Source organism: Rhinopithecus bieti, unplaced genomic scaffold (genome assembly GCF_001698545.2).
Source record: "Rhinopithecus bieti isolate Rb0 unplaced genomic scaffold, ASM169854v2 scaffold_8675, whole genome shotgun sequence".
Lineage (NCBI taxonomy): Eukaryota > Metazoa > Chordata > Mammalia > Primates > Cercopithecidae > Rhinopithecus > Rhinopithecus bieti.
Genome location: NW_016806447.1, coordinates 449,995 through 466,113, shown reverse-complemented (window position 1 = coordinate 466,113; position 16,119 = coordinate 449,995). Strand labels below are relative to the sequence as shown.

The following is a 16,119-nucleotide window of genomic DNA, read 5'->3' as shown; positions in this document are numbered from 1 at the left end:
AGAAAGGGAGGGAGGAAGGGAGGAAGGAAGGAAGAAAGGAAGGGAGGGAGGGAGGAAAAGGAAGGAAGGAAGGAAAAGGAAGGAAGCGAGGAAGGAAAAGGAAGGAAGGAAAGAAGGAAGGAAAAGGAAGGAAGGAAAAGGAAGGAAGGAAGGAAGGAAGGAAAGAAAGAAAACATGTACTCATTTTCCCTTTTGCTGAAAACTTTCAGCAAACATTTCACTGCCTTCTCTAAAGACTCCAGCCAGGCTAGCCCCTTCCTATGACATGTTCTCATCACACTTCTAAATTTCCACTTTACAGAACTAATGACACTTGCATCTTATCAGTGTCTGTCTTCACTTGCAGACAAGATTGTTGAATATAGTTATCTTTCTTGCTGCAGTTTCCCATTGTCTACTGCAGAGACTGGCACAAGATAGGCATCTGCCAATATTCATTAATTAAGCTGATAAATTCTCAAATTCAAGGCAGTTTCCTTTCTCACTGCTTTGTTCTTACTGTTGGTCTTTATCCCTGGTATAATTGCTGCATGACTGCTGACCTTCTTGGTTGGTTTTTGGCTCCTTTCTATCAGCAATAAAACCAGACTCCCTGACCTATCATCTTTTGCTTATTTGGAAGGGTTTTTCACTTCTGGTTATTGGGCACAGCTAACTTCCAGGACTCTACCTCAGACACATCATTCATACTATTGTCCAGGGGCTATCAGAAAATTAGAGAGCTGTAGAGGGCTGTAAAGTTGAAGTGCCTGGTATCATCCAAAGCAACATTTTTCTTTACCTGCTTTGTGTGGATCAATTGGTAAAATGAGGAGCACATGTTGATGTTAAAATGGAATAAATACCTGGGACAGTTGCTTATCACAAGGTAAAACAGCAAAATATAAATCTATCTCTTCAATTTTCCATTGTGAAATAATCACATAACCATATCATCCTTGGAAATTAAAACTAAGACTCTTAATTATCCTTTCACTGTCTTGGGTTTTCTTCTCTTTCTTGTCCAATGTTAACTGCTTCTGCGATTGTGATAAAGCAATGATCTCTATCAAAAGTTCCTTCAGCTAGCCCTGAAAATAATTTCCTAGGAACCCCCCCTTTTTGCTAGGAATCATGTAACCCTTCTTAACCTCATCATTTTTATGGTATTTTGTTTTGTTTTGTTTACCCTTAGGGGATATTAAATTTTTATGTGGCTTAACTTCTCTGTACATAGACCAAAGTAATGTTTTGCAACAAATAGAATGATTTAAAAGCATTTTGATTTCATGGGAAGGCTGTTAATGTACACTGAAAATTGTGTGGCAGCAAAATGAGAAACTCTCAGCCGCACAGAGTTTATCTAGGGATGCCTGTATAAAACAGGCCTCATTTAGCATTAAATCTCATTTTATGTGATCAAGGTTTGTTTTTAAATGGGCAAATCAGGATTCATGCTACAAGACTTTTTTACTGAGTATCAAGAGAAGGTCCTTTCTTCCCCCACCCATACCCTTATAATGCAATTTATCACAAAATTTGCTTAGAGTCTGGCCAAATTAGCACTGTATACATCATGTGCATCTGGTATATATTTGTTAAATAAAAACAACAAAAAATACGTAAAAACACTTTGGAAAATTATAAAATGTTATTAATGTTATCAAGCAATTTGCCTGGTTTTCTCTAAACATGTTATGAACTCATTATTTACAGGTGTCAAATTTCTTCACATCAATAATCAGGAATAGCCTTAGGATCACAAAGTGCATGAAAGTTCATGTTATGGGTCATTCATAGCATTTTCAAATGTAATTGTACTTAGAAAGGAGTGTCTGTGTGTGCGTGTGTAGCTATATAACGTACAAAAATATGAGAGATGTGGAAACTATTCCTATTGTCTGTATACAATAATTTATTTCTAAGAACTCAAGGTGCATGGCACATAATGTTATGTTTTAGGGAAAATCTACTGGGAGAATCTGGTCCCTTTACTTCTTTCATTTTAGAGTTTCTCAATTTTATTGATGTCTTCTTTGAGATTACTACCTGAAAAATATTTAAAATGGGTGTTAGTTTTATTGAATTTATTTATTTTTATTGTATTTGTTTTATGAGACAGAGTCTCACTCTTGTCACCCAGGTTGGAATGCAGTGGCATATCTCATCACACTGCAGCCTCCAACTCCCGGGTTCAAACGATTCTCCTGCCTCCGTCTCCCAGGTAGTTGGGATAACAGATGCCCACCACCACGCCTGGGTAACTTTTGTATTTTTAGTAGAGACGGGGTTTCACCATGTTGGGCAGGCTGGTTTCAAACTCCTGACCTCAGGCAATCCACCAGCTTTGGTATCCCAAAGGGCTGGGATTACAGGCATGAGGCACCACACTCAGCCTAGTTTTATTGACTTTAAAATCACTCTCCTTTCACTTATTATTATTATTATTATTCTGGAAAAAACAATTAGCAGGTGGGGAAAGCTTTCTAAGACTCATAGTCTATTACCGATGTTAACATTAGAATATCAACTTCTTTTTGTTCTTTGTCGCTAGTGATGTTTCAATACCTTCTAAGTAGATTTTCAGTATGACAGAAGAAAATCCTACAGGGACTGACTCTAGGTTAACTTCTGGGCATGTGCAGATAGGCCAAGTAAATGCTCCAGAGGCAACAATAACCCGACATGTGTTTCTCAGTTTTGGACGAAGTTTTCATCTGGCAAAATCTTCCAAGTATTTATTCCCTGGCATTTTCCCTTTCTGAGAAAATCACAAGTAAAATATAAAGCAGTAGAAAGGAGACAAATGGAGTTACTAAAAAAGAAAAAAAAAACAGTGTAACAAGAAATTTGGATAGGTAAGGTTCTAAAGTAGAAAGCTGAATTCATTTTGTATATCTTCTTATGGTGTCAGATACAAGTAAATATTCAATAAAATGAAAACGATTACAAGCTTTGTCATGGGCTGAACAATGGACCCTCAAGATGTCTACATCCTAATCCCCAGAAGCTGTTGACTGTTACCTTCTACAGCAAAAAGGACTCTTCAGGCATGATTATGTTACAGGTTTTGACACAGAAAGATTATCTAGGATAATCCAATTTGGTCCAATGTGGTCACAGTGGTCCTTATAAGAGGGAGGCAGAAGAGCAGCCACAACAGGGGATGTAATGACTGAAGCAGAGCTTGGAGTGCTAGGCTTTGAGGATGAAGGAGGGGGCCACAGGCTGAGGAATACTGGCAGCCACTAGAAGCTACTTCAGGCAAAGAAACAAGTTCTTCACTCTAAACCTCTAGAAAGAGCTAGTCCTCCTGAAACCTTAACTTTACCTAATTGAAACAGATTTTGGAGTTCTGATCTCCAGAACTGTAAGAGAATACATTTGTGTTGTGTTAAGCAACTGTTTGTGGTAATTTGTTACAGCAGCAAGAGGAAACTAATACAAGCCCTCTCATCTCAATTTAATTGATGTTCAAAGTGTTCTTGAAAAGTTAGAAATGATAAACATATGCAGTAATGACCCTGAATTGAGATTTATCAGACTGATTTTTGAAGTTAAGGAAAATATTTTAAGGCAAAGTGATACCTTCTGTTTTATTTACGATTTTAAAGGAATAATTTGAGGAGTATGCTATTTTACTCTGCCAGCTCAATAAATGTTATAGTTTTAAATAAATTATAGATTGACTTTTCTCTATCATTTTGAATTAGAATTTTAAAAAATCATTGATTTAACTATAAATTCACCACCTCAGAGCTTTTTCAGTGTTGACAGTAATACAGAGATGCTGAGCAACCAATAATGTCATTGTAATTTTCTTTTTTACTTAGTATTGTTATTGTAATCATATCACTACCTCTCAAAATGACAAAAAGTACACTGAATATTCCAAGTCATAATTTAGTCTTTGATATTCTTTAAAACAATTATTTAAAATCCTTTCAAACTTTCTGAGATACCTAGCTTATTATGAAGAATTCCAAGATGTTAAAACTACTAAAATTTTCCCCATTTTTTAAAACATTAAGAATTTGTTGAAGAATTTTACACTTGAACATATTGTTTAAAATATAATCTTTCTTTCCATGTGACAGCCTCACACAAACAAAGTATTTACAGAAGATGCAGGTCTGTCATTGCTGTTTAATTAACAGAGACTTTCAGAACTAGAGGATATTAAAATAGAACTAAAAGAACACTTTATTGTGATAATAATAATGGCTTCATTTCGCATCAGAATTTCAACTAGTAAAAATTCTATTTACAGGTGTCATCTGCTAGAACTAGTCAAACTTGTTTTATATTGTGAGTTTTTCTTTCCCCAATTACTTATACAAATCAGATGGTGGAGTACATAAGCATGCTAAGAAGTTTAGATTTGCTTCTAATTTGGCACATGATGTAACAATTTCCTTTCTCTATCATTTATGACTTTGGAAGCTTTCAGTTTCTTTGTTTGGCATCTAAATTGTTTAAAATCACCTTGTCTTTTAGTTCATGGAGACAATGCATATCTTTTTCATAGTCTACACCCTAGAACAACTGTACCCAATATTTTTGGTACCAGAGGCCAGTTTCATGGAAGACAATTTTTTCATGGACAGGGGTGGGGGGTGGGAATGGTTTCAGGATAATTCAAGTGGATTACATTTATTGTGCGCTTTATTTCTATTATTATTACATCGTAACAGATAATGAAATAATTATACAACTCACTGTAATGTAGAATCAGTGGGAGCCTGAGCTTGTTTTCCTCCAACTAGACGGTCCCATCTGGGGGTGGTGGGAGACAACAACAGATCATCAGGCATTAGATTCTCATAAGAAATGGGCAACCTAGATCCCTCACACACACAGTTCCAATGGGTTTTGCATTCCTTGAGAATCTAATGTTGCTGCTGTTCTCACAAGGAACACAGCTCAGGTGGTAATGTGAGCCATGGGGAGTGGCTGTAAATACACATGAAGTTTCACTTGCTTCCCACTCATCTCCTGCTGTGTGGCCTAGTTCCTAACAGACCAGGGACCAGTACCAGTCCGTGACCTGGGGGATGGGACCACTGCTCTAGAAGATTAGTTCTTGCCTTCTTGCCAATTATTTCTAGTCAAACTGAAACCTACTTAAATGTACATTTTAATAACTTTAACAATTTATTTTGGACCACCCACTGACATTTACAATGTTGTAAATATAATTCATCCAAGATACAAATAACTTCATGGCAGTTAGGAAACCCTATTTAGGGTCCACTCTTTAAATTTTTGAATTCTTAGATCACAGTATCCTTCTACATTAAGACAACGCAAACTTTGTGAAAGGCGAGCAATTGTAACATACTATGGATTCTAAGCTGTGTTCAAATTACTCAGTATTTTCCACTGAATACTTGCTATGGGCAGCACAGGCATAGTAACTGTCAATTAAGACTTTTTTTTTTTCCAATTTTGACTGAAAAGAGCAGGGTTTAGTAATTTTTCTTTCTGCGGTATAGAAAGTATCCCAATTATTAAAACTGGTAGCATAAATATCTCATAACAATTTCTGTGCTTCTCTTGCTAAACGTACGAAACCAGAGTGAAATACATGGATACATTTCCCAATGTTTTACCCAACTTTTTAAAGATTTCATCAGATATAAGCTTTAAGTTGCTTCTTCGACAAATTTTAGTTGTAAGAAATTAACTAAGATATTATTATGGCTAATTATCAACATATACTATAGTTCAAGGTTTTTTTTTTTTTCCAACTGACAGTTTACAGAGCTAATATTACCACACACGACATATAAAGAAGCCAGTCATATTGATATAAATATGAGATACATAAATACTAAAACCTCCAACCTAACCTTATTAACAGAAATGTAGTCAGAGCCCTGGTGCAGTAGCTCATGCCTGTAATCACAGCACTCGGGAGGCTGAGGCAGGAGGACCACTTGAAGCCAGGGGTTTGAGACCAGCCTGAGCAACATAGTGAAACCGCATTTCTACTAAAAATGCAAAAGTTAGCTGGGTGTGGTGTGTGCCTGTAATTCCAGCTACTCAGGAGGCTGAGGGATGAGAATCACCTGAACCCAGGAAGAGGAGGTTACAGTCAGCTCAGACCATGCCACTGAACTCCAGCCTGGGTGACAGAGCGAGACTGTTTCAAAATAAAATAAAATAAAATAAAATAAAATAAAATAAAATAAAACAAAATAAAATGTAATAAAATAAAAAAAATCTAGTCAGTGCTGAAAGGAACTTTTGATATCTTCATTCCATCTTCAGTCTATGGTTGAGAGTTGATCTGTTCAACATCAGCAAGCTAGTTGATGGCTGGGTCTATGGTCTAGGACCTCTCTGTCACCTGATCCCTAAGCTAAGGCTCTTTTTGAAAACACATTGAGTTTCAACTCTCCTTCTGTTTATCTTTCTCTCTCTCTGTCACACACACACACACACACACACACACACACACACAAATTTACCTTAATATAGTTATTGTAGAGCAATCTAAACAAGCATATTTTTATATAAATTTACATGTTGTACTGTGTACTTACTTATCAGCCTTTTCTTTTGGCAGGAGAGCACAAAAATAAAATACAATAAAAAACCAGCACAGGACCTCCTACATTATGGATTTTCAAAAAAATAAAATAAAATAAGTCTTTCTTTTATCCAATCGACTGAATTAAATTCTGGTAGGAGTGGAAATACACTAAAGTGTTCTCATAAATATGTCATAGAAATTCACTAAGCACAATATTAATTTAACTCTGAAACTAGAACGTGTGTCCACACTGACTTTATTTCCTACAAATAGACAACGGTTCTCCAGCCTCACCTGCCTGTTTCTTTCCTTAACCATGTAACAGATGTATCAAGAGTTATTCTGTTTCTAGATTATGTATTTCCTTTCATATTGAAATGATGCATATATTTCTTTCCTGTGTACATATACCCACCAAACTTTTCCAGTAATAATGAAACTCTCAAAAACTTTCTAAAGTAATGTGATGCTATAGAAAATGCTAGTAAAAGCTAACCAACATACAATATATGTATGGAGTAAGAAGTTATAATTCCTTATACTTGTAAATGTGACCTGATTACATTCTGCCTTCTTAAATTTCAAAAATAACATACATAAGCTGGTCTATCAAAATGTTTTAAACACCTAATTATCCACAATATAGAATTTGTTTCAATTTAAAAATAAATAAATGTATCTGCCTCTAAGCAGTAAACAATGGTTAGTGATACTTAGATAATAAAGTTAAGTTCACAGAAACACCCAAATCTTATATCTAGTAAGGATTTACTATAACAAATATTGAACAATTTATTATTTAAATGGTTAGAATAAAGTTCAAGGGAAATATAAGCAACCTTCTTCTTTCTCTAACAATCTGAAATACATGGGGGTTTAAACCTTCTATATTTTTGTCAAAATAGTAATTAACCATAGATGACAGATGCTGCTCCCTAGTCAATGGAGGGTCTCAAATTTTACTCTGCATCTCATTGGGAAGGAAATATAAATTTTTAAGATAGAATTAACTTGGGGAAAGGCATCAGTGCTGCAACTCTTAGCACCAAATGTTTTTTCTTGGAGCACCAAATGCTCTAAGGAAAACATTCCAAGTATCAAAGTTTTCAGATAGATAAATATTTATGGATCAAATCCATAAAGAACAGACATTGTTATGAAATATATATAGATGCCTTCAAAACTTTCTTTCTAGGCAGAGTAGACACATAAGTTAGGAGTCATTTCCCACTTAATTGTTTTTGCAACCTTATGCAACACGAATGGTTTATGTGTAAGACTTATTCATTTTTACACAGAAAGTAGATATTGACTGACATGATGTCCAGAAAATCAAACAGAAGCTATTTCTCTATATAAAATATAAAATGTCATTAAATTTATAGAAATGGCTTTATTTTAATCTTTTTTGGTTGAAAAGTATAGGGATTTTTGATCTGGTCTTTTGGTAAGAAAATAACACTCTTTAAAACAAATTGTTTTCAACTGCTAGTTAGTATAATTGGAGAAAAGCATAAAATAGATCTGGTTCATATCTTTAAGGGCAATGAAATTCCATCAGTCTTTGAACTTTATTAATGGTACTTTTTCAGTCTACATATAGACCATTGCCACTTCCTCTTCATTAAGAGCTCTTGATAGTAGCTGTATAATAATCTATAGGAAGTTATTTTTCCATTTAAAGGCAGAGGTTAATTTACATTGTTCACGCAGCAACATGTAAGTATGCTACATAATTCTAGAGAAATTTAAAGTAGTTACCAAAGAAAGATAGCTTTAGCTTCTGTAGTATTCTCAATGATATTAAAATAGCAATTGGTGTGCACTCATCAGAAATGAAGAGCCCATTTAAGGAAGCTGCATTATTAGGTCTTGTTCCAGATGCACATGCAGAACAAAGGGATATAATAACTCATTGCAGAAAGGGTTGGGTATACTATATCAGGCTTCCAAGTTATACTTGCATATGCAGCTACTGCCAATAGTATCATCTGTGAACATGAGGGACATTTTGGAACTGAGTAGAAATCCAACCCTGAAACTAAGCAGAACAACTGCATATTCAACCCAAGAAGGCATTAGCTTTATGTGAGTTTAAAGAAATGGTAGCACAGGCATAGGTAAAATTTTTATTTATGAATGTGTGGACACATGACTTTGGATCCAGCCAGCCAGTGACATAAATAAACTTGAGCAAAAGTTTCAAGCTAGAGGATATATATGTATAGAAAATTATATATTTGTGTGTGTGTGTAAGGCCTCTTGGAACAGTGCCACAAACCTGGACACCAAGTAACAGAATACTCCCATCCTTTGAAATTTCCATTAAGAGCACAATGGGGGTAATTATACCAGGATGCTCCCATCGCTCTTTCCATCTTGTGCACTGGCATGCCCGCCAAACATGAAATGTTCGCCTTCTCCCTTCCAATGTGATGGTTGTTGAACTTATTTTTAGTGTCATTTGATAAGCCTTTGTGCTCGCAGAGAGACATCCCACTGACCCAGCCACTGGTCATTGTCTATACCAGTTCACATCAAAGCAGGCGCACTTTGTCAGGTTTCCAGTCGAATATCCATTTCGCATCTGAAGTACAGTATCGAAAGTGACTAGATCATTTGAGCTTTTTTCTTCAGCTGCTGCTTTCCTCCCCCTCAGTGTTTCTGCTCACGCTAACATAATTTGGCATCGTCAACATGACACAATGGTGGTTTTTCTAAAAAATTATAATACATACATCGTCAATGTTTTGTGATGGCGATCCTCCTGAAGATTTAATTTGTAAATTGAAGAAAGGAGGTCTTTTTCCTCTACTGAATCATAACCAAGGTAGAGTGCCCCTCAAAATCCAAGTAATGCGCATACAGTAATAGGTCATTCAATGTCAAAAGGCATAAAAAAGATGAGCAAAATCTTCACAGGCTGCTGCTTGCTGTTGCTTTTAATTATATTAATTAAACTTTGAAATTTTCATGCAAAGAGAGTTGCTGGCTTGTGACGCTGAAGAGCCCTTGGAGACTTGACGAAAGAAAAAACCCTGAGCGGAAGCTTTGTGGTTACTGCTTCCTTTAAATTAAAAGCAAAACAAACTTCTAGGTATGTTTATGGCTATTCATGCTTTATGCACTACTAAATCTTAAACACAGGAAAAGGAGGAATCTACCAGTTACAGGGACAAGTTTGCAAAGCACGAGGCCCTTGCACTCCACTCAAGATCTCTGGTAGAGGCTGTCTTTCTGTGGAATAACGCTCTATTAATTTTCTTGTCCCGAGTGCATAACGACAGAAAGGTGTCTTCGAAAACTAAAGGGCAAAATCTTGCTTGCTACCAATACCTTGAGGCATCTTGTCTACATTTTGTCATGCGTGTGCACTTTTCAGTGTTAGAATGACAAGATTTTCCAGTCAGAAACTTCCCATAAGGCACACTGTGATAGGGGACTTGGAAGGATTCTGTGATCTGACATAGCTATAAGGCAATGGACTTCTTTATTTGCTTAGCCTGGTGGGAAATTGTATACTCTGCCTATGGATAAAGATCTTGCCACATAAAAACACAAGTGCCATGTTTCCATGTAAAAAAACTACTATCTTCCATCATGGCCAGTTGTTTTGGTATCACCTTCATGTTGTTGCTGTTGTTGCTTTTTCCTCTTCTACACATTCAAACAAACTTTCTTGTACAAACCATAGTCTGCAGGTCAGTGTTCCTCTTTATTTTCAATGTCATAAATCATGAGTTACCACTGAGTTTCATCACCTCCCATGTAGATGGCAGAACAAATGTTTGGAAATGTTTGGTGCAAGCAAAGCAGAAGGCAGAGAAAACATTTCCTGACTGAGAGGAATTAAGCTGCTCTTCCAAAAGCTTCTGAAATGCACTTGAATTTTTCCATTTGGTTGAAAATCAGCTATGTGAAAATGTGCCATCTTCGTACCGTCTTGGTCTTCCTGCTTCCGTTTTACTGAGATGGAACTCGGGAGAAGTTTATGCACCGGCCCTGAGGAAAGAAAGAAGTCCATATTGAAATATTGAAGCCATTATTAAAAAAGCATGAGAACATCTAGTTTTCCTACCATGATATAATAAACGATTACCCAAGGAAAGTAATGTTAACATGAGACATGAAGTCATAATTTTTTTTTCTTGGTTTAATCCATGACCTTAAACATAATTAGCATTATCACTAATGTGTGCTTTGTAAGCTAGTATTGGGGATAGCTGAAGGTCACTTACAACCGGGATGCATTGCCTTGTTTTTAGAATTTTCTGGTAAGCGGATGGCAGCAGCCAATATGAAATAATTGCCTGGAAGTAAGATTCCTGATGGACATAATAAATAAAATATTTCCCTCTAGCCCAAAAGTTCCATTTTCGGTGATTCTTTCTTTCGTACGCGTCCGCTCTGGTGCTACTCTCATGTATTTTTCTCCATATTCTTCTCTCCTTTTCCACTGTTTTTCTCCTTCGGTATCCCTCGTTTCTCTCCCTCAGCGGCGCGGCGCGCGACGTATTCTATTTCTCATTTGAGATCTGCGGCGTCACCACCAGGAGTCTATGTGATTGTGAACTGAACTTATCATTCTTCATCCATCCATCCTGTTTCAAGTACGAAATTATGAGTCGCTCGCTATATTAGAACCCTATGCCCAATGACATCATAGCAGCGCGCGCGCGCGCAATATGGAGATAATAAGTAATATGTTTTTTGTTTGTTCGTTTTTCTTTTTTGTTTTTTTGAGACAGAGTCTCACTCTATCACTAGGCTGGAGTGCAGTGGTGTGATCTCGGTTCACTGCAACCTCCGCCTCCTGAGTTCAAGCGATTCTCCTGCCTCAGCCTCTGGAGTAGCTGGGACTACAGGCAGGCACTACCACGCCCAGCTAATTTTTGTTTTTTAGTAGAGATAGGGTTCATTCAGATCTTTTCCACAGTAAGTTCACCTGTGAGATGGTATGGTATAATTAATATGGAAAAAATTATGGAAATACAACTTTGTTACTATTATCTAAAATACAGCATTACTATCAGGCCATAAAAATATCAAAGACACAACCCGATATACTTCTTTATGTAATGAATTAAAATGAAAATATTCTCTTATGCAAGCTGGTGCTCCTAAAATGCATACATGAAGATCACATTTAGTAAGCAGTAAGAGACTGAGGATGAGGAATCCCAGAAAAGGGATTGTCATCTCTTTGTAACTCCATTTCATGAAGGGTTTTTGCAAAATCATGTCCATTGTTACTGACCATTTCTCACCACTGCACACCACCATCATGTGTTCATTTCAAATGGTGACTATTTGCACTCACACATTTCCAAAGAGGATTTGCCATTCTAATTTCTTAACACTTCTATGAAAGTTGTGTGGACACACTGTTCCATGTGTATTGTAAATAATCCAGGAAATATTTGAAAACAGTTTCCAATGAGTGATAAAAGATACTTTCCTTTTCTCTCTTTGGTATGATACTACTGATCCACTGTACCACCTAAATCATTCCCAGATTCCTCAACCAGCCAAAAGCTAGCATAGTGCTTTCTACGTTAGGGTCAGGATTATCACCCTATTGAGATTTCTGTATTTCTTACAATAGCTGCTCTCAAAGTGTTTTAGATTTTAGAGTGTCTCTTTATTTCCCTCTAAATGTAAGTTTGTTTTTAATATCCAAAACATGATAAAATTCAAAGGCAACAAAACATTGTTGAAAAGAATGGTTGGAATATAAAAGCAGAATTTTTGTCCATTTTACTCTCAAAAACGACTGCTTAATAAATTTGAAAATTTCAGAAATTAATGAAGAAACAGAAAAGCATAAAACAAAGCAGAGCTAGGAGTTTCCATTTATTTTTTCTAAAAGACAAACATTCATCACTTTATCTGTCTTTTAAATACTTTTGGAGGCAGCATTATTACTACAATTGCCAATTTTTATTACTTACTCTGCGTTAATGTCTACAAATCACATCAGTGCAAAAGGAAGTAGGAAAAAAGCAGATAGAGGATCAGATTAAAATGAGGTAAAAATTCCTTACTGATACAGGTCATAGGTCATGTACTCAGACTGTATTTTTGTGTTACCTAGAACTTTCAAACAAGATTTTTAGAGTGCATATTAAGTGAAGAGGTGCTGTTCTCTAGATTAGCTAAGGGAGCTATGTATGTTGCCAAAACACAATAAAACAATAAAAGTGTTATGTTCACACACATCAGGTTTCATGGTTAGAAATACTTTTTCAATAGGGACAGGTAGGAAAATGACATCATACACAAATAATTCAGCCAAAAGAAAAGCAGTGCTTCTAAAACACAGTAGTACACATATTCAATGAGAAATAGATTTGAACTATGCAAATTCAACAGTGATGAACATTTAAAATATTCTGGCAATTTTCCAGAATTGAACAAAAATATGAGGAATGATATTATGACAGCAAAGATAAAAATTAATGACATTTTCTTGTGTATTTGTAGATCAAAAGTAATAGTTTTCTCTCTTCTGTACAATTTTGAAAATAATTGATTATCAATCTCTATTTTCACTTGTGTTTTATCACTTATTAAATGGATATAGATACAAGGATTCTTCTGTGACCACTTCTTTTCTATATGCCATATTAACTTTAGTGTGTAATGACTAGTAATGGTTAGTAGATTATTCATTTACTTTAAGCAATTGGATAGTTTAACAAGTGAGATTCACAATCTACTCAAATTCTCAAATTCACTTTAATACCTAAATTACTCCAGAACTCAATTATTTATTTCATTTGATGTGGTTTAATTAAAGATATGGAAACTTGAAGGAAGAAAACTCTGTTGATTTTGACTCTGAGGTCCTTATTACAACTCTTCCAAAGCTTGGTATTAAGTATCAATTATCAGCTGCCAAATGTCTCTAGATTTAAGCACCAAAAAAAATAAAGAAAAACCTATTAAATTCAATACACACCTACATGTTTTAACACACACCCGTTAACAAAACAAGCAAATGCTCTTCTCCCCTTCTGATCATGGACTCAGTGCTTTTTACTTTTATCAACAGTTGATAATGTCTGGGTGTGATTTTATTTTTCAAAAATTTAAAAGGAGGTGACTTCAGGAAATCTGTTCAAGAGTCACTGTTAAGCATTTCCCAGTTTTCCCAGTTATGGGGCTCCTTATCCCAAAGATCCCACTGCATCTCCACTATAGCTGTACTACATCATGCCATAATAGTGTGCTCAAATATCTAAAAGGAAAGATAACAGTGGTTAAATCTCAGCAATCTAAAGATGGAGTATGTCTTCTAGCCTCTGCCACTTCAACTGTGTGACCATGGGTGACTTATTTAACTACTGTGTACCTCAGTTCCTTTATCAGTAAAATGAAGATTAAAAAATGAGCCTATTGTTAAGGCTGTTGTAAAGACTAAATTTGTTAAGCTGTATGAAGCACTGAAAAAAGTGCCTGACATACAGCAAACTCTCAGTAAAAACACACATTGTTGGCTGGGTGTGGTGGCTCACGCCTGTAATCCCAACACTTTGGGAGGCCAAGGTGGGTGGATCACGAGGTCAAGAGATCCAGACCATCCTGGCGAACATGGTGAAACCCTATCTCTACTAAAAAACAAAAATTAGCTGGGCGTGGTAGTGCCTGCCTGTAGTCCCAGCTACTCCAGAGGCTGAGGCAGGAGAATCACTTGAACTCAGGAGGCGGAGGTTGCAGTGAACCGAGATCACACCACTGCACTCCAGCCTAGTGATGGAGTGAGACTCTGTCTCAAAAAAAAAAAAAGAAAAAAGAAAAACAAACAAACAAAAAACATATTATTATCCATATTCCCTCTATGATGTCATTGCATAGGTCTAATATAGAGCAGACTCAATAATTTCGTACTTAGAAACAAGTGAATGGATGGATGAAGAATGAATGAGTTCAGTTCACAATCACATAGACCTCCACTGGTGGTGGAGCCAGATCTCAAAAATGAGAAGATAGAATAAGTATGAATCTGAGGGAGAGAAAGAGGATTACCAAGGAGAAAAACAGTGGAAAAGGAGAGAAGAAAATATGGAGAAAATACATGAGAGTAGCACAAAAGCGGAAAAGGTAAGAAAGAAGAATCAAGAAAAATGGAAACTTTTGGCTAGAGGGAAATATTTTATTTATTATTCCATCAGGAATCTTACTTCCAGGCAATTATTTCATATTGGCTGCTGCCATCCGCTTACCAGAAAATTCTAAAAACAAGGCAATGCATCCCGGTTGTAAGTGACCATGATTAGATAGCATCGTCCTTCAACTATCCCCAATACTAGCTTACAAAGCACACATTAGTGATAATGCTAATTATGTTTAAGGTCATGGATGTTGGGCTGCCATTTATATTACAGCAAGAAGTCAATGCCAGAACACTGCAGAACAATTTTTATTTGCAGGAAATGGAATATGACAAGGCTTACAAGTCTGTCATATCCTCATGCTTATAATGCCTACACAATAAAGGTATGTTATCAAGGTAGGAAACAAAGCAATATACAATAGCTTGAACATGCAACTCGTCAAAGAACTATACAGAATGGAAAGTCCCTGATGTTTCTTTTTTCTGAGACTATTTCACTTTTATAACAACTAATACAAGTGCTAAAAATAACAAGTTAACTAAATGGTTTAATAAGAAACTATTAAATTTAAGCTGAATATATAGAAGAATACATATAGACCTATATTTATTATAATTTTAATACTTTATTCTCTATATAGAGGCTAATACTAGTATCAGGTGACAGGATTACACAGTCTCTAAAATAAACCATCCTAACATTTTAATATGCCAAAATAGAGGAACATAAGATTTCCACGAGCAAGAGTTAAAATGAATGAATGTATAATATTATGCCTGTATTTCACAAAGTAATTCGATAAACTGGAACTCAGGTGCCATAAGTGTTTAGAGAATAATATAACATGCAATATATGTTATTATTATGAAGAAAATATTAATTTTCTCTATTTTCTGAAAATTTAATTAAATATTCTTTCTAAACAATTTTCTTGATTTAAAATCATGCCCTAATCATGCATGTAAATCATGAGTAAAATCTAAATATACTATTATTGTAATGCTTTAGGTAGCACCCACACTACTTACTCAATTAGGCAATCAATACAACCAATTTGAATTTGATATCATGCCTTATAAATCACTGAATCATAAACTTTAACAACATTTAGTCAAAATAAAATTGAATTAAATTACTATTTGCATTAGTTTAAAATGAACTATAAATATATTACCTTATTTTGGTTTGGGAATATAATACTCTTTGGATTCAATAAAATCATTGTTAAATTTATTAATTTTGCATGACATAAAAATTTAGAAGTAGAATTTATTAAATATTTATAAAAATTAAGGTTTGGCAGAATAAAGATAATTTTATCACTGACTTTATGCTACAGCAAATTACATTTAAAGTACATTAATTTAGAAATCATAGTTATTCAGATATTATGTTGTAGTTGACCTTTCTCTATATATTACAGAATTAGGCAAATTAATCTAAATAAGATTACTCTGGGTATGTTTACCAACTTAAAATTTATAT

General features: G+C 35.3%; 1 protein-coding gene across 1 annotated transcript in view; it reads right to left on the bottom strand.

Annotated features, from left to right (window-relative positions):
• Positions 1-7,271: 7,271 nt before the first annotated feature.
• Positions 7,272-16,119, bottom strand: part of ANTXR2 (ANTXR cell adhesion molecule 2) — a 167,138-nt gene continuing 158,290 nt past the window's right edge. The window contains exon 17 of the mRNA XM_017876529.1: positions 7,272-10,519. Within this exon, the coding sequence (XP_017732018.1) occupies positions 10,481-10,519 (39 nt within the window). The 3' untranslated portion in view covers positions 7,272-10,480. The remainder of the gene's footprint in view (positions 10,520-16,119) is intronic.